The sequence below is a fragment of the Artemia sp. Qi Xiang Cuo genome, chromosome 20 (genome assembly GCF_049724085.1).
Source record: "Artemia sp. Qi Xiang Cuo chromosome 20, ASM4972408v1, whole genome shotgun sequence".
Classification (NCBI taxonomy): Eukaryota; Metazoa; Arthropoda; class Branchiopoda; order Anostraca; family Artemiidae; genus Artemia; species Artemia sp. Qi Xiang Cuo.
Window position 1 is genome coordinate 41,195,455 of NC_142813.1, and position 19,627 is coordinate 41,215,081.

Genomic DNA, 19,627 nt, shown 5'->3' on the forward strand with positions numbered 1-19,627 from the left:
CTGATATAAGCTTCAAGATATATATATAAATTGCATAATTAAAGAAAACAAATAACGCATCTAGAATAGACAAACTATCCAGACAATGTTTACTATGAAATTACTTTGTTTCCAATTGAATAAGCTCAAAATTTCAAGATAAGACAATTCACTATAAACTTATTTAAAAGTTTGATGCAAAGAGTAGATCAGACCAAGCCCGTATCTAGTGGACATTCATGGTTTGAACCCTGCCCACCCCCCCCTTCCCAAAAAAGCCCAACTCGTGAAAATGCAACAAAAATACAAATGAACACATTTTTTACACTTTTAAAAATTTTAGTGTAAATTCCAACCTCTAAACAAAAATTCTGGATACGCCCTTGGATCAGACCCATTGAAATTAAGTAAACAAAGAATCATAGAGATAGAAAAGCGAATAGAAGCAAATTTCTCGCTAGTTGATGTATGTATATTATTTTCGTACGATTTAGTTTTGTTTATGTAAAATAAAACAAAAATTATTTAGATTACATAAGATGAGGGGTGACAAATTCAGACAGTGGAGGGGGTTTAATTTATCAAGAAAGCACATCTTAGGCCCGTAGTTACACACAGCCTAAATTGTTGAGGGATGATATCATCAGATTTTTCCAGAGGTAATTCGTCCATCGTATACAGTGGTATTGGTCCAACTATCGTATTCTCCTCAAAACTTTCAACGAAGAGGGAGCTCCTCCGATATATTGTGCCTTTAACCCTTACTGGATTTAGCTAAGAGTAACAATATTTAATATAGTCTAACTTAAATAATACTCGTCACCAAAGCGATGTCATAACTAGGGGTTCACTATGATATAAAATAAATAAATAGCTAGAAATAAGGCTCAAATTTGATTTACATGCCCAATTATAAATATTATTTTTTCAAAGAAACACATTTTTTCTAAAATGGAAGGCACGAATATGAAAATAAAAATTTATATAGAAGCAAATAGCCTAAAATAACCAACAAAAAAAGGTAAAAAAAAAAGTAAAAAAGCCGAATCTTGACCTGCTGCCAGGTCCCAGCAAATGTTTTTGTTAATTCATGTCGACATACCAGAAAGAACACCTTTTACCTTCATAATGATTTGTGACAATAATTTTATTAATCTGGATTAATATATTGTGAATACGCAAGCATCAATAAATTAGCTATAAGTGAGATTAAGATCAAGTAGCAAAACATTATGCGTAATTCTAATGAAATCTGAGAGATACACTTTTTTTTCCAAAAATGATTTTAATTAGAGGTTGCCATCTATTGATGATAAACAAAGTTTCGTAGTTGCCGCCTGCACATCTTATATTTATATTTAGGTTGAAGTCTCAATGTTAATTAAAGTCAGGTCAAGAATCGGCATACTTGTTCTTGGTAGGCCAAGCGCCAGCGATAAAACACGTGATGACGCATAAAACAGCCAACTCCAAGTTAGTATGACTATTATAAAATTTAGGCGGCTTGACAAGCCATACTATACCATAGAGTGGCTCTTTAAAGGATACCAGGATTGACACTGTTGCCAGTCCAAGCTCAACCATTGATGAACCAATTCTGAAAGAAATTTGTATTTGCCGATTGCTCGATGAACAACATAAGGATACACATAAGGCCGTACCCAGGGGGGGGGGAGGTTAGGGGGTTTGAACCCCCCCCCGAAATATTTGTGACTCGTAGAAATCTAACAAAATGGATTTAAACAAATTTTAAGCGTTTTTGTGTAGCCACCCCCCCCCCCCGAAAATCCTTGAGTAACACCCTCCGAAAAAAAAAAACTGGGTACGGCCCTGGATACACACTATCCAAAATACCTACGTTCAATTTATAGGTCTAACTTAAGCAAAAAAAAAAATTACCTTATACTTAATTATTGTTTCTATCAATTTTCAAATGGAAAAGATTATACGAGCCCAGACAGCCCGACAGTAGGCTTAATTTTCGAATACAATCTTTTTGGGGGGGTAAAAATTGGTATTTGCAGAGAAAATTCGATAACAGACTACTTTTCGCGTGTGATTCGATTAGAGGGAGGGGTCTCTCTAATTGAGTAGCACTTCAATATTTGTAGTTTAGGCAAGTCCGTTTTGTTTCACATCTTGGGATCAAGTTGAAACTTTTGGAGATATTGTTGTCAGGGGACGAGAGGGGAGGGGTGAAACATCTTTATAGATCTTCATTTTTTTTTATCCAGTTACCCAACAGGCTTTGCTGTCAACTTTAAATTGCTTCTGATGGGTGAGTCTGTGTGAACCAACTGATAGGTGGTTCACATAAAAAAAAGCCTACTGTATAGGAGTATCACAAAAAAATGTGTTCGAGATCTATAACATTGTGCATAAAGAAATATCACAAAAAAATCAACAGCAAGGAAAGGAAGTATTTTGGAGGCGACCTAACACATTACGCTCAAACTAACACAGACAAAAGTTGTTACGAAATCAAACAATCGAAATCAAACAATTAACATGAAACAATGAATTTACTCAACCTAAAATTTTTGTTCCTTCAATTTCAAATCTTAAGGTATGTTGAACTTTTGAATAGAAATCAGCTACAAATAAGGCATTCTGTGGCAAATTAAAACTGGTTTCAAGTAATCTTACTCTAAAGTGCCTCTAACTTCCAACCAATCACTAATCTAAGAACAATCAGGTGATGATATACAAAGGGTAGCAGTTTCCCAGAGTAGTTTGTCCATGTGGATTTTCAAATGTTCAAGAGAGCATAAGTTTATTTACTTTTTTGTCTGAATCCCAAAAGTAGGAGAGTATATTACATTACAGACTGCATAATCAGTTTATTTCAAAAAAAGGTGACAATTTTATATGTAATCTTGTGAGTCCACCGGTTTTGCCTCATGGCTGGAAGATCGAGTTTACACTTTAAGGAAGTTGTTTCTTAGGGAGGGGTATTTATTTTGTACTTTAGGGAATATTTTTACTTCAGTCCTCAGAAAAGAGTGTGTTAAGGAAGTTGTCTCTTAGGAAGGGGTCTTTATTTTGTGCTTTGGGGAATATTTTTACTTCAGTCCTCAGAAAAGAGTGTGTGCTACATTATATTTTATGAGATAAAACTACATTGCCTGTTGTCCAACATGCAACTCTCATTAATAATAATTTAATTACTGCATACAATTTTCAAAATCAAGACTAAATATTCAGCCAATTGCATAAATTGCAAAGGATATTTCTTTCCAAGAAAAAAAATCCTATGATCAAATCCCAAAGAAAAGTTCTCTGCTGAATAAATCAATTTACTCCCAGAGCATATTTTCTCCAGGGAAGATCTTAGATAAAATGTCAACATAGGCGTGAAATGTAGACTACAATCTCCCACACAGAAGAAAATCTTAAAGTGGAATAGGCTGAAAATTGTTGAGTTATTCATTTTTTTTTTCAATTTAAGCTAATGAACACAACCAATTAATACAAACATATAAGAAGTCTTTTTAAATTGGAGCAAGTTATTGCTTATACTAGATATTATTACTTCTTAATATTCATTATATTTTATTTTGTCAATTCCCTCCTCTGCCATTAAAATGGGGATAAATAACATATATACTCTTGCAAATCATTTTACTTTATATCTAAAAAACACACTTGTAGCCTACAGTTGCTTTCACATTTATATATCCTTGGCCCCAAGGAAGCCTTTCTGCATATAATATTTTTTCTTCATTGATTCACCTACAGGGGAGACTTTGAAAGGGGAGATTTGGGGAAAAGAGGTCTTTGAGAGATTGAGAGGCTACAATATCAGTACAATGACAACAAGTGGAATTGCCTAGTTAACAGCAACTGGAATTGCTTGTCTCGAAAACTTTTTCAAGCAAATTGCAATATACTACAGATAGAGTATTGGCTACCCTAAGCCAGGATATTCCATGCAGTCCAACTGGGAGAATACACAGATTCTGTTACAAGACCTTGTTCACAACAAGGAAAGTCACCAACACCATCATCATTAACAAGGTAGCTCTTCAAGACATTGATGAGGTCAAGCAACCATTCAGAGCAGTGCTAGGAAGAAGCCATCATTCAAGCTTACCTCCAGCCCAATTTAAGCAGAGCTCATTCTTTGCTCACTCCCATACAGTTCTCACTTCCCTGAAATATTTTATGATAAACCCTTACAACCCCATTTGAGGGCATGAGAGTAATCATACCATACCAGTTGGAGTGCCAAAGTGCCGCTTTTGGCCAATCATCTGTGAAATGTGATTTAGCCACTTCTTTCAACATTCTCAGACAAATAATTAGCCGAGATCTAATTCTAAAATGTTTCAGTTTCTTTGCAAAAATTTTCCTCGCGGGTTGCCAATCCTTGAGGGCAACCTGCGTGAATTTTTGCATTGATATTCTAGTTAGCCAAATCATAAAAAGCAAAAGAAAGTACATATATAATAAACATTTTAATTAAAAACCTTAATGACCGTTTTAGACAATAAACCCCACTAATGCTAGATGAGGTCAAGGTAAAAGCAAACCACCTTGGCGTGAGTGAATACTGAGAAAACCAAATAAATGGTGACAAGTGATTCTACTCCGACCATCAAATGTGGCAACGAAGATGTTGAAAACTTTTCCAGTTCCAATAAGTACTAGAACTGGACAGTTGTCCAGTTCCTAGAAAGTATTATTGAGAACACTGGCTTGACAGTGAAAGAAGAACTCACCGTATAGGTCCAGCAAATGGTGCCTTCAACAAACTACATCAAGTACAGATCCTGGAGATTTTCTCTGTGCCTGAAGCTATGGCTTTTCAATAGCAATGTTATTCCAATACTATTCTACACAACAAGAACATGGCACCTGAATCAAGAACAAAGGAGAAGAGTCCTGGCTTTTGAAAACTCGTTTCTTCACAGATTATGAATATCCACTGATCATAGAAGATGACAAACCAGTCCATCTGTGAAATTATGTATCAAACTCTAGTAAGTCACATTATCAGAGGCAGAGGGTGAAGATGTTTGGGACATGTCCTACAGATAGAATCCCAAAGCCACTTTACACTTGCAACCACCAGGAAACCATAGCTGGGGAAGACCCAGAAACACACTACACCAGACCTATTAAAGGGATCTACACAACAAGCACACCTCTGCTCTACCAGAATGGGAAGACATCACTGCAGCAGGAAACCTGAGGAAGGATTGGCAGCTCCTACTTGATGCCCTGGGTGCCTCAGGAGGGACAGGTGGAACAAAGGTCTAAGGTAATGAATTTTAATCTTTGCATGAACTTTTATCAGAAAAAAATTTCAATCAAGTCTATAACAAGTAAGAATTGAAAAAAAGGCAGTTGCAAATAAGCTAACTAAGATGTATAAATGACCAGCTAAGCAAGCTAGGTTCTAAGATCTTAGTATATTCTACCAGATGCCATTTTCACATTCTTAGGGTCACAGTTTTGACATTTAGGAGGCTGGCGGGGAGAGAGAAAGGCTAAGGACATAAGAAGTCCATTAAAACCCTGCCTAAGCTTTACTGGGCACTTCTCAATTAGCTGGTACCCACACAAGAAGTCAAGTTTGGTTAACACTAATGAAATAAAATAAAATACGATGAAAATATACTAGTTTCGAAACAAATTTGGGCTATATATTTACACATTAGGGGAAAGGGGGCAAAGCATAGCATATATTAAATATATAACCTTAGCTAAGTACCTTTTTCCCTTAAACTCCAAAAAAAAGTTTAAATATTGTAAATGAAATGACAAACCATGGTTTGCGATCCAATTCTCTATTGACAGATACCTGTTTGACTACTTTCCTTTAGCATCTTCCCTATACAATATATCGCGTGGGTACCAGCTAATTGAAAAGTACCCTTTACTGCACAAGTACCAATGAGGACATTTTTTCCTATAGATTAAAACAGTTTAATCACTCATATCCGACAGAAATCTTAACTAACATACTTGTATTACTAAAAGAGGATATCAAAATTGATTTAGAATATACCCCTATTTGAAATGAATAGGCACAAAAGAAAAAACATAAAAGGTACACTTCTAAATCCCCAATTTTCTGATGCCTTTTGGATCAATGCCAGAGAGGGAAACCTCTAAGTGCAGGTATGTTTGCATTCCTTCTTTGCCTCAAAAACGACAAAACATCAGATAATAAAACATAACTAGGCTTTTAGTCACAAACTTGACTTTCACATATATTTTACTTGCATTACTTAACTTTTTCTTTCTTTTAAATATGCTGCCATCAAACCCAAATTATATATTTCACTACATGGTGAAAAAATGTTTACTCTCAAAGGGAGGATCAGTGGGACAATTTATGTTCAATCACATTTTGATTTTCTTGATGTATATTAACATGCTGCTCCTACCTTTGAGAACAGCTTAGCAAATGGTATCAGGCAATTATGAGTTATTTAGTAGTTGTGAAAATGCCAGATAATATCTACATCAGAAACAATACATCCAAAAGCCCCAACATCTAACATTGACAAGTAGAAACAACTGAGCAACACCCTAATATCAGAGAACTATGCTGATATTATCATCAAAGCAATTGTAAAATCTGCAAACATACCTTGATATCCCTATGCACAACTCCAGCCTGATGAATTCCAATAATGGTGTCAGTTAACTGTTTGAAAATATTGGCTGCTAAGGATTCATTCAAGTTTCCACGTTTGGATATAAAGTCATATAAGTCTTGAGAATCCTCAATCCGTTCTGTTACTATGACAACAGTGTCTCCCAAATCTACATAATCCAAGAGTTTCATACAGCCAGGGACATGGGAAACTCTTCTCAAAAGAGCTACCTCCATTGGGATGGATATGCCCCCATTTACCTGTAAAATATACACTGACCTTTAAGGTATAAAAGAGTCTGTAAGCAATTGTTCATCTAAGATAAGTTTGAGCAATAATTTACCCCACTTCCCCAGAAAGTTAAAAAAATCTAAAACTTCACTTGTATTCTACAATCTTCCAAAACTTGTGTGTTGGGATAAAGCAGAGGTGTGAGGTTTAAAACTCCTTCCTAAACCTATAGGATAAATAATCACATCTTCGATTATACTCTTTCTTAAATATTTAATCAAACTTGCATGGGAGGCTATGCATAATCAATCAAAATAGATTTGGATTCTTTCAATATACTGGTTTTTAGCACCCCACAATTTTCCTACCTAACAGTTTTCACAAACCAACAATAATTATGCTAATACTTTACATATAATTCAGCATCCACTTAGAACTAATTTTTTTCCAGCATCCTAACAAAAATTATTAGAGAATTTCTGTAACAAATCAAATCCTAGTTGGAGAACTTGAAGAACAATATTAAAATATGATAATATACCAGAGAAGATGATCAGTTTCTATTCTCAAAACATTGACTGCTAATATCTCTTATAGTTAAAAAAATTATTTCTTTTATTTTATACAAACCTTTTAAGAAATACTGGTCAGTGATAGGAAACATTTTTTCTAAACAAAAGTTGGATTTTTAGGAGTTAACAGAAAATTGCAGTTGACAACTGGACTGTGGGAAATGGGCTTTGATTGCTACAGATTGTCTTATACACTGTAGCATCATTTTTTCAATTGCTACTATAGAACCAGTTGTACCTACATTCTGAAGTGTTTTTAGTTACATTTGGAACTTGGATAAGTCCAAGATGTTATTATCTAACTCAAGGGTCTCCAAACTTTCCAGCCTTAGGGCCATACTGATTGCTCTAGTAAGTTCCGAGGGCCAAAACCAGATTATCATTGTTGTTGGTGGTAAAAAGTGAAATAGTCCACTGATGAAAAAAAAAGTCCGAAAAAGTACGCTACGTTTAAAAAGGGCTGCAAATCGGACTAAAGTCTGCAAAACGGCAACACTGCACTAGCGCAACCACAAGTCAGTTCCTATGACACGTTGTGAAATAAAATAGTGCATACCTCCTTAAAATGTGTTTGTGCGTGTTTTAAGTTTAATACATCTTTGTAATAGTATTTTGATTTGAATTGTTGCTTTTGTGTGTGATTTAGCAGTATGGAAAAGAACAAAAATGGATAATGAATGCAGAAAATTCAAAGATCAGTACAACATTCAGTATTTCGTAATTGAGTCCAGTAACAATGCACTATGTTTGATTTGCAATGAAAGAATATCCGTTCTCAAGGAATATAACATTAAAGGTCATTATGAAACAAAACATTTTCAAAATTATTCAAAATATACAGGGAGTTTGCGGACAGAAAAATTCGAAGCTATGAATTGAGGATTGGAATGGCAAAAATCTTCATTTACAAAACTCAAAACTGGACAAAAGGCTGCACCTCGTGCCAGCTTTCGTATGGCTTCTTTAAATTGCAAAACATGGAAAATCATTCACCGATGGAGAAATGATCAAAGAATGCACAATTGCAGTAGCCAAAGAATCTGCCCTGAAAAGATGAATTTATTAAACACTGTCAGTATGTTAGCAAATACTGTGGCTCAAAGGGTAGAAAACATCGCTGAAAATACATCCTCTCAACTGTTCAACAAAAATGGACATGTTGAGTGGTTTTCTTTGGCCGTTGATGAGTCAACAGATGTATCAGATACTGCTCAGGTGATGACTTATATTCGAGGAGTAGATAAAAGCTATCAAGTGCATGAAGAACTTTTTGATATGTATAGTATTCATGACACAACTGCTCCTACAGATATTTTTAAAGGAGTTGAAATGGCAATTAATCAAAAGAACCTTCGATGGAAAAACTTGAAATGTATTACAACTGATGGAGGCAAACACATGAGCTTGCATTGTATCATTCATCAACAGTCTTTGTGCGGAAATGTTTGGATATGTGTGAAGTTCTGAAACCAGTCATATCAACTGTTAATTTTATCCGATTTTTTGGGCTAATCACTGACAATTCCAACAATTTATTGAAGAGATTGGAGAAAGTGACTTACCTTATTATACTGCCGTACGTTGGCTTAGTTGTGGGAAAGTCCTTGGTCGCTTTTTTGAACTTCGAGCAGTGATCGGAATTTTTTTGAATGAAAAGCATTGCCCTCTTACTGAATTACAAAAGAACGTATCGCTGTGAAAGCTAGCATTCTATATTGATTTGACAAAACATGTGAACGAACTGAATTTGAGATTGCAAGGAGGAAACCAGCATTTTCCTGATTTATACACTAATATCAAATCATTCCGGAAGAAATTGATGATTTCAATTACAACTACGAAGTAAATGTTTTTCACGTTTTAAAACATGTGAAACATTTAGCCGCACCACTGAGACTGAGTTTCCTATCGATTTTGCAATCGAAACTACGAGTGCTTTTAAAATAAATTTTGATACTCATTTCTCGGACTTGGATGCCATTGCAAATCAAATTAAGATTTTTTCAGAATGCTTTAAATACTGACATTGAAGCCCTAGCCCCGGAACTTCATGGAAATGATTGATCTACAGTGCAGTAATATAATTAAGAACAAATATCAAACTCATCTTTGTTCGAATTTGATAAGAGTCTTCTACTTACACAACTTGATAATTTGCATAAATATACTCGTGGGCTGTTTTCTGTTTTTGGTACTACTTATTTGTGTGAGAAGACCTTCTCCAAAATTAAGAAAACAAAAAATGTGTAGAGGTCTAAATTAACAGATGAGCATCTTCAATCTCTGTTAACCATTGGTACAAGTAAAATTAGTCCAGAACTACAAACTATTGTCAGTGGAAAATCTCATTAGTATTTCATATGTCATTATGCTTGTTATAAGTTATGTTTTTATTTAAAATGTATAGAATACTAGTTGGATTCATTTCAATAATCTGTTAGTTATTATATACTGAAGTTAAATTGTCAGCATATTATACATGTTTTTACTCATTACAATTCTGTATTTCTTTATCCAACTTATTGCAAAAACAATAAGCCTACAACAATGTTATGAGTAGTTAGCCCATTACCTTATCAATGTAGATGTCATATTAATAATTATTCAACATACAATTAGAATACTTCAGTAAACTAAATTTAATATGCTATAAAAAATATGTTCTCTATAAGAAGTTTTCAAGTATGCTAGCTCTCCATGGGCTGGACAAAATCTATCCACGGGCCGGATGTGGCTCTCGGGCCGTAGTTTGGAGACCCCTGATCTAACTTATTAAGACTATAAATATATTTCTAAAAGTCTAATTCCCCTAATGCAACAATATTCTTAGTCCATGCAAATTTAGTAGCCTGGGGGGATGGAGATACCCAAAGGGAGTTATTTATGACAAGCTATATCTTAACAACAAAAAGAGCACCAGTTGCAAATAGCAAATGGAAAGCAATCAAGATGCTGGCATAGTTGAAAGATTGGATTCATTTAATAGAAACAGAAATTCCAACTAGTATGTTAAGTTCCCTCCTAGAGAAGACATGAAACATACTAACACTGACAGCTACAATAACAATTGAGCCAAAACAAACACAATAAATCACAAGCTTGTCAATAAAAGGCAAGAAAAAAAAGCATCATAAAAAACCAGTAACAACAATAATAAGACATGTTTTACAATTTTGCAAATAATAGCTAACTTAAATAAATGACCAAGACAAAATTAGGTAAAATTCTAGTTCAGCTACTTTTAACTATCTTGGAAAGGGGATAGGTTAGGAAAATGAAACTTTCAGGGATGTGTCTACCGACTAAAGTATGTCCCAGGAAGGTATTTTGAAGTACCTACCTCCAATCCTTCTCCCTCTAGAGGGTCCTGACCTTTAAAAACCTGTGTGTTATAAAAGTGAAAACTTGCAAAATAGACCTTCTGCTTAAATTAAGAACAACAAAACTGTTTTCAGCTTCACAACTTTGCTCAACGCCAATTTATAAGGCTTTAAAGATATGCAAATACATTTCCTACATTAAAAAAACAACATTGATATAGCTTTAAATTCTACTCAAATAACAGGAATTACATTTTCAGAACTAAAGCCAGAGAAAAAGAAACTGATAACTGAAAATTCAGGTAAAATGTTGTTTTGTCAAAAATTTCCTTAGGTTTGTCATACCTGAAACACATGTCAAGTATACAAATTTCTATGACTTAGAAATCCAAAAAGGGTTAACATAGAAGCTTGGCAATAGTTTTCCACTGTATATTTTTGGCCCTTGATTCATTACTGTAAGTTTCCTTTTTCTAACCTAACCCCTTTCCAAGAGAGTGAAAAGTAGCCAAACTAGAATTTTACCCAAAATTACCTTTCATCTATAAACTATAGTTGCTCACCAACAAATTTTTTTTTAATCCTTTTTTTATTAACTGCTAGTTCCTCCTTCTAAACTGACTGCATCATAAACACAATCTGGAAGGGAATTTGAACATCCTCCCTCACATATTTAATGTTAGAAGCTGCCCTTCTACCACCCCTATATACAATCACAAAGTCAGTAGCATTCTTAAATAAAATATCAACACAACAGCACCTACCTTGAACAACAAGGAAAATCTACATTTTTGCATGAATAGCACTGATGCAGGTAAAATTATAGTTTAGCTACTTTTCACTATCTTGGAAAAGGGTTAGATTAGGAAAATTAAACTTTCAGTAATGAATCCAGGGCCAAAAACATACTCTTGGAAGGTATTGCCAAGCTACTATATTAACCCTGTTCTAATTGAAATTTTGCCAATTGAAGCTATTGAAATTTTGACAAAACAACATTTTACCTTATTTTTCAATTAATAGTTTTTTTTTCTCTGGTTTTAGTTCTGAGAGAAAATACAATTCCTCTTATTTGGGTAGAATTTTACATCATATCAATGTTTTTTTTCTCTCTAAATTTAGAAAATGTATTTGAAGAGTTTTGAAAGCACAATTTTTATTGTGACTACAGAATTTGAAGTTTTATCAAGGATCACGCAAGGCTCAAAATGTTCTTTTAGTGCCTTTTTTTAGATGTGAATCTAAATCTGAAAATTTTACTTTTATAACATTAAAAATTACTTATAGTCTTTATACCTCAGCATCCTCTGGAGAGAAAAAGTGATGGGGCTAGTAGGCTACTTCAAAAAACCTTCCCATGACATTGTTGAGGCTTTGGATCTGTTTCTTGAAGTTTTATTTGTCTAGTTCAACTAGGCTACTTACCCAAATAGTTAAAAACTCTTAATCTATAATTTTACCCAATATTGTAATAATTATACAGTTTCCTTCCATTTTCATGTCATTTTCCACCCTTTTGATACTGTTTTGGTCTTGATTCTATCAATGATTTGGGTCTGATCATATATTTTAATTTGGAGCATCACACATACAAGAAGTAAAGTAAGACTATCAGTATTTGGATTGCTAATCACTGTTTCAACAGTGCACTATAAAATCTCTATTATACCACATAGAATCTGGATTGTTAACCATTAGATTTGTCTAAAATTTCTTTAGAGTATTTTGATTAGCTTGAATCATTTTAACTATACATAACACTAATCATTTCAGATGTATTTCTAATCAAAAGTAGATCCATTTGAACCTACAGTTAAATTATTACAATCTAAGGTTGCATTCTATAGTATATTTTTCTGTTTAATTTTATTTATAAATTAAATTCTTTATAAAGTAAATCCTTGCAATATCAGGTAAGGGACAAAAGATTTATTCTGCTCTAACAGTATTTTAACTTTGGAGTTCTTTCAAAAGGATGGATTAACTAGCTTCAACAAGCCTGAAGCTAATGCATTGTCCAAAGCATACAGTATTTCAACCAAAATTATGCCTATTGTGACAGCGAACTAAAAGTGGTCCTTTACATAAATTCATAGACATTTCATGTGTTATTTCCTTCTTATCATCAAGTTTCTCTTGAATATTTTGTTATAGAACATTGCAAAAAATTTATAAAAAAAAGCTCCATTTCTCTGAAACAGGCCTGTTCCAGCACAGCGTGCTACCAGAAATTCTATTCCTGCAAATGTTACCTCATATTTTTCCAAAAAAATTATAATCATATTATAATAAAAACTTCTCTGGTTAATATTTGCTATTTCTTAGGAGTACCAGAGATTTACTGTAAAGCAAGAATATTGTATTGGGGTTACAGTGCATATGTTACAAGATTGAATAGATCAAGATTAAGTGTTTGATTAACTTATTTGCTTCCACAAGAGCAGCAAATTCTGATGAAGTCTTGTTTAATTCTATATTGTGATGTTTGTCTTAAGATTAATCTAGTGGTGTCACCTTATGGTCACTTGTTACCATGTTATTCTGCAGGTTGTGAGCTTACTATGGTAACTTACCATGGTAGGTGTATTGGAACTCAGCCTACGAAATAAGCATACCATTTGGATTCAAAAATCAATACTCTGTCCAATTATGATAATCATATCTTTTTTGAGCTTTTTTCATAAATCTGTAAAATCTTATTCAAATCGTTTCTTTTTTAAACAAAAATTGATTTCTGTCAAGTGGCACTACATGGTAAAAAAAAGGGGCTTAGTTTCCTGAAAAGTGGCAAGAATGTATGAATCTAGCATTACAAAATATCTTTTTCTCTTACATTCTTCTCTCTTCATAAATTGTGACCTTACAATATCATGTAACAGGAAAATATTTAAACTACTCCAGTAGTATTGAAACAAGATTTATTTCAGAAGAATGGATCAACTTGCTTCAAAAAGCCTGAAGCTGATGCAGAGTCCAAAGAATGCAGTATTTGAACCAGAATCATGCCTATTGTGTCAGGAAATGCAAAGTGCTCCTTTCAACGTGTGAAAGTTACAGAACTTGTCTGTAACTTGTTACTTTCAAGTTACAGACATTCAATGTGTGATTTCCTTCTTGGTATCAAACTGTTCATGTACATTTGGCTACAGGGTATTGAGAAAAGGTTTTTACAAAGCCTAACTTTTCTAAACCAGACTTGTTCTGGCACACAGTATGCTGCTGAAATTCTATTCCTGCAAAAGTCATCAGGAGTCTTCAAACCAAACTCAATCACAGTGTTTGTCAACTAAAAGGTGGCAAACACTGTGTAGAGACAGTAACTCACATGAAGGGAACTTTGAATAGAAGTCATGCTGTCTTTTTTGTGGCTTAAAAGACAGCACAAAAAAAAGAAAATGAATGTAAAGCAGATAACAACTCTAGAAAGGCAGAATTCAGAAGCAGATAGAAAGACTGAAAGATTTTGAACGTCAATTGTGGATGAGGTGTAAAGATGCTCCATTAGTGAGACTTGAGGCAAAGTACCATCAAAAGTGCATGGTGCTCTTCATGAAAAGACAGACTGAAAAAGTTTGGTATATAAGAAAAAAAATCATAATCTATCATTGTTATTTAAATATCCCTCAGCAATGGTACTAATTCTAAAAGCCTTAGGTTACCATTGGAACAGAAGTCAAGACATTCTTGTGTCAAGAATTGGTTGGTAGCAACAGAAGTTGAGACATTCCTGTGTCAAGAATTGGCTATTTGACTATCTGCTGCTCTGAATATGAGTCATACAATAGTTAGGGTAAAAAACCAGTATCCAATTGAGCAAAATTATTTAAAACTAAAACCCTCACATCTTGTTACCAAAGAGGAATTGAGAAGGATTGGGTATATTAATGAATAGCTAAAAGTCTAAGCTAGCCTATGCATCAATATGGTTATTATTCAGATTATTTAAGATCAACTACTTGAAACTATTAGTTTATTGACTTACCTGAAAGGACCTCTTTATGGAAATACCAATTATCCTATTTTGATGTATATATCCTTTTAGTGTTTCAGTTTGATTCATATATTAACAGAAAGCTGATTTTGTTCTGATTCTAGAAATGTAACTTTTATTGCTTGATATTTACTCTTTAAATCAAAAATATTAAATATTCATGTCAAAACACAGACCGCATTTTCAATTTATGCTGACAATTTATTGGTTAAAATTTGACCAAGAAGGCGGGGTTCTTGTTACTGCCCTCACATTGCTTCATGTTGTAGTAAAAAGGGGTGGCCCAAAAACCCATTGCTATTTTTCCAGAATGCCAAAGAAAAGTAGTCTTTCCCAAAAAGAGGTCTTTTACCCTACTTGTGACCTTCAAATTTAAAGAATAGTGCTAGCCCTGAAATCGAAAGACTATATCTAGTATATATCTAGATCTATATCCAATAACGATTATAAACAATTTTTCAATAAACTAATTATGACAGTTTATTCAATTTTCATTTTTTTTCATCACTAACTTGCTTACATTTTTGCTCAGTAATGTTGAGCTGCAACTAAAGGGACCAAAGTGTAATCGGCTGCACGTGAAACTCGCTACATAGCACAAATGAATATTTGAGGTAATTTTTAAGGGTTAGGCACCCCTCGGAGGTGCCCATTCCTAGGTATAATCGTAATCAGCGGGTTCGATATGACTAGAAACTGCTGTCAGATTGCCAGAAACAGATGTGTCATGGAGGTGTCACATTTTTAGGTCTTGGCACCTGTACTAAACATAAGATGTAAGATCTTAGCAAAAAGATGAGAAAAAGAACAGGCCTAAGAGTGATGCATGGCAAAATCATGGGACATGAGCTATATATTTGAACATAAGAGGGGAGGGGGGGGTGTTAAAGTGCAAAGGAATTGAAGTTGAAATGTGTTAGCCTAACTTTAAATTTTCTGCATATTATGAAGTAAGAATTGTTTTATTAACATGTTTCTTTCTCATCAACTCCAAAGCTAGACTTAAGCTATATACCTACCATTGACTCAAAATAAAATTTGCCCCAGAAGCAATTTTGGTCAATATCTACGAAATCATATTATTGAGTTAGGAATAAAGTGAATACACCATTCGATGCCTTTTTTTATGCTGATTACGAATATGATAAGCATTTCTATCGGAAATGAATTTCAGCCCTCCCCCCCATATAGGCTATACCTAACCGAACCCTGAATTGGCCTATCTAGGGAGGGCTGAAATTCATTTTCGATAGAAATGCTGGTAAAATTCTACTTTAGTTACTTCTGGCTATCTTGGGAAGGGGTTTGGTTAGGAAAATGAAACTTTCAGGGATGTATCTACAGGCTAAAGTATGTTCCAGGAAGTATTTTGAAATACCTACCTCCACTCCTTCTCCCTCTGAAGGGTCCAGACCTTTGATGACCATGAAAAATATGTGTGTTATAAAAGTGAAACCTTGTAAAATAGATCTTCTGTTTAAAATGCAGTCCAACAAAATTGTTTTCAGCCTCACAACTTTACTCAATCTTGATTTATAGAGTTTTACAGATATGCAAATACATTTCCTAAATTTTGAAAATTAACATTGATATGGCTTAAAATACTACTCAAATAACAGAAATTGCATTTTCAGGACTAAAGCCAGAGAAAAAGAATCTTATAACTGAAAATTAAGGTAAAATGTTGTTTTGTCAAAATTTCAATAGGTAGAGACCTGTCATGTAGGCAAATTTCAGGATCTTCTAGAGGGAGAAGGAGGGGAGATAATTACTTCAAAATACCTTCCCAGGACATATTTTAGCCTGTAGACCCATCCCTGAAAGTTTTATTTTCCTAACCTTACTCCTTTCCAAGATAGGTAAAAGTAACTAAAGTAGAATTTTACCGAAATGCTTATTATATACGTAATCAGCATAAAAAAGGCACCGAATGGTGTATTCACTTTAGTCCTAACTCAATAGCCTAATATGCTTTTGTAGATATTGACCGCAATTTCTTTAGGCTATGTGGAAAGAACATAAAATACATTAAGAGATGTCTTCACTTTTTTCCTAGCAACATTATAGGAATAGGCCTAACCTGTGTATGAATTTACCAAGTTTCATTTACCTTCCTCAACTAGCCTGCCTAATTTCCATGACATACACTAGCCCCTCATCTACTATTTCACCAAAGTCTCCCCTACTGAGGTTGATCCAATGATAACCCCCTCCTTGAAATATAAAGAGGGCCTACACAGTAAAGCTAACAAAAAATGGAAATTTTGTCATCAGTGTTCTTGGTACAAAAACAAACATGAAAGTTAGAGGGAAACAACACTTGAGAGGCTAGACTAGCTTATCAAAAATAAAAGATATGAATGCAAAAAAAAATACTAGGCCTATAGTACCAGCTAGAAAATGAGCAAAATTACAAACCTTGCACCAGTTACTAATTTGTTTCCTTTGAAGGTGCTTCAAAGCCACTGGTAATCCATCACTAACTCTTTTCCCTGCATATACTGTACCAAATCCACCTTTGCCAATGATGACTCCTCTATCATACTGGCAATTATATCTAATTGCTTCATTTTCAACTTTACTATCATTCTTTACTGTTCCCTCCATCATTTACTCTTACTAAAATGATTTCACAGAAAAAAACTTCTAAATTTATTTGCCGGTTCTACGCATTAACTTCAGCATGCAATACATACAAAAGGAGGAATTGTAAAATCATTACGCGAAAGCGCGGGGACCATGCTTGCTTTTAAATAGTTCTAACTTAAATTATCATATACTTCTATACGTGGCATTTTCTTCTATAAAAAATAGTTTAAAAGATATTGTATTTATTTTCAATTCCTTTAGTATTTGTTAAAAAGTAAACATTTTCATAACTTTAGAATGAGAAGCACAAGGAGGAATCACTAAGCTCAATGCCATCTAAAGTATAGAAACAAACAACATATATCGGATGCTTTTTTGCTGTGCATCTAGAAGCATTAGAAATTTCATGTTGGGTTGGTTAGCTTGAATAAACAGAAAACCCATAAACATTTTCCTTTTGCTATGATGTTTGAATGATATCATCCAATTATATCTGAACCGTATGCTCGAAAATGATGATCTTCAGTTTTGTTCAGTTGAGATGTAAATCTTGATTTTAATCTGTAAATGCTCGAATGTAGTAACCAAATCACCAACAGAAATAAATAGGTACTTTGGAAGATAAAGATGGCTTTAAACGATTGTTTGCCTGCTATTTGAAGCAAATTAATGGTCCTGTGTCAATTCTAAATTCTTGGTCAACCTTCTTAAAAACCAGTCTCCATTTGGCAGATTCTGCAAATCTGCTCCGCCAATCTGCAAATTTTAAATTAATGGAGACTTCTTTTCCGGCTCCGTATTGGCAGTTTGCATATACTACAACCTTCGACTTTGATTTTTCTGGAAGATGGCAGATTCGCAGAATCTGCCGAATGGAGACTGGCTTTAAGCCCATAGGTGGGCGTGCCTTGTTTGCCTCTCATTCCAGGCAATCTAACGGTCCTATGTCAACTTTAAATTCTTGGTCAACATGCCTGAGACTCTAGACAGGCGTGCCTTTCCAAGAACTAACAAACAAGCATGTGTCGAATAAGAGAGTCATACTTACTCCCGCCATTTACCCGTGCCACAGCCATTTAAACATTTGCCTCTCAATTACTTGGACTATCTGTCTTGGCTTGTCTCTTTCTACAATTAGCCATGTCTTGATGCAACCTACTGCAAAATACTTGATAACTTCAATTCAAGTCGAATTCAAGTCGCTTCAAGTCGAGAGAATTTGTTGCAAAAGTTGGTTTTCTCACCATTATTGTACATTGTTTACTTCTATGGTTCATTCTTCTGTTTTTGCTGGATTAATGTTTTCCTTTTTCAGTAGTACATTTCACAAATCGTAGAACAAATTCTCACTTATAAATACCGTCGGCTTTTTTTTCTACCTCAAAATGGATTCAGCGAAAAAAAAAAATCATATTCAATACTTGAAAGGTTCTGAACAAAATTATCAATAATTAACTTTACCTGACGAATTAAGCACAACAAATACTGTTTTTTCTTACAAAGAGTAGAGATAATTAATAATGTAAGGTGGTTTCTGGCTTAAGGAAAAATCTAGTTTTTTCAAACACTATATTATTTCTGAAATCTTGCTCATTTTCTACTTTTAACTGAATCTGTAAAATCAAAATGGTTGCCATTACTACCAAAAGCTCTCAAAATTACCCATGCTCGTTCTTAGCTGGCTCTGGCGTCATCAAAAGCTAAGTGCTGCTTAAGACTAAGCGAATTTTTTGATACGATCCCAAAAATCGACACGCCTTAGGGATATAATTAATTTCTGCAGTTAACCATTTGCTGTCAAGATGAATTTCCGTAGAGTTGTCATTCCAAAATCACCACTAAAAAAAGAATTTTTTTCACGGGAAAACCAAACAGAACTGTTTAGTATACTCGTCCGTGCCAAATTTTGTCATTATGTAAAACAGTGTAAATCAAAGTGATTTTGTAGCAGCACTCAAGTTAGCGATGCTATACCATTCTCTTATCCTTATTATGCCTTTCCTTTTGGAAGGGATGTGGTTTGCATGAGCTTTTTCCTTGATTATTTGAAAAAAACTACGTTTTCTAAAGAGTTAAAGAGGCTGAGTTACAAGGTCGAACCTTAAAATGTACAGGGATTAGGAGGCACAGTTGGGGGCTGCCGCCCCCAAACCCCCGCTTTCGCAGCCTTTAGATAAAAAAAAAAAATTTAAACTGAAAGTAAGGAGCGACATTAAATCTTAAAACGAACAGAAATTATTCCGTATATGAAAGAGGCTGTGCCCTCCTCAACGCCTCGCTCTTTACGCTAAAGTTTGACTTTCTCACAACTCTTTTTAAACAATAAAAACTTTAGCG

At 34.2% G+C, this 19,627-nt stretch overlaps 1 protein-coding gene across 1 annotated transcript; it reads right to left on the minus strand.

The window, feature by feature from the left end:
• Nucleotides 1-1,360: 1,360 nt before the first annotated feature.
• Nucleotides 1,361-17,356, minus strand: LOC148940209 (serine/threonine-protein kinase pim-1-like). Its single transcript, XM_089106322.1, has 3 exons — nt 17,120-17,356; nt 6,581-6,847; nt 1,361-1,576 (listed from the first exon to the last, which is right to left on the minus strand). Exons 1-3 carry the CDS (start codon nt 17,309-17,311, stop codon nt 1,556-1,558), a joined length of 480 nt encoding a protein of 159 aa, XP_088962448.1. The 5' UTR covers nt 17,312-17,356; the 3' UTR covers nt 1,361-1,555.
• Nucleotides 17,357-19,627: the final 2,271 nt, after the last annotated feature.

What these genes read in the sequence shown, in the direction of transcription:
- LOC148940209 (XM_089106322.1), bottom strand. Translation starts at nt 17,311, where the DNA reads ATGATGGAGGGAACAGTAAAGAATGATAGTAAAGTTGAAAATGAAGCA. An exon ending in AAATTAGTAACTGGTGCAAG is followed by an intron (nt 6,848 to 17,119) that starts GTTTGTAATTTT and finishes TATATTTTACAG; the next exon opens with GTAAATGGGGGCATATCCAT. An exon ending in TTGTGCATAGGGATATCAAG is followed by an intron (nt 1,577 to 6,580) that starts GTATGTTTGCAG and finishes AATTTCTTTCAG; the next exon opens with AATTGGTTCATCAATGGTTG.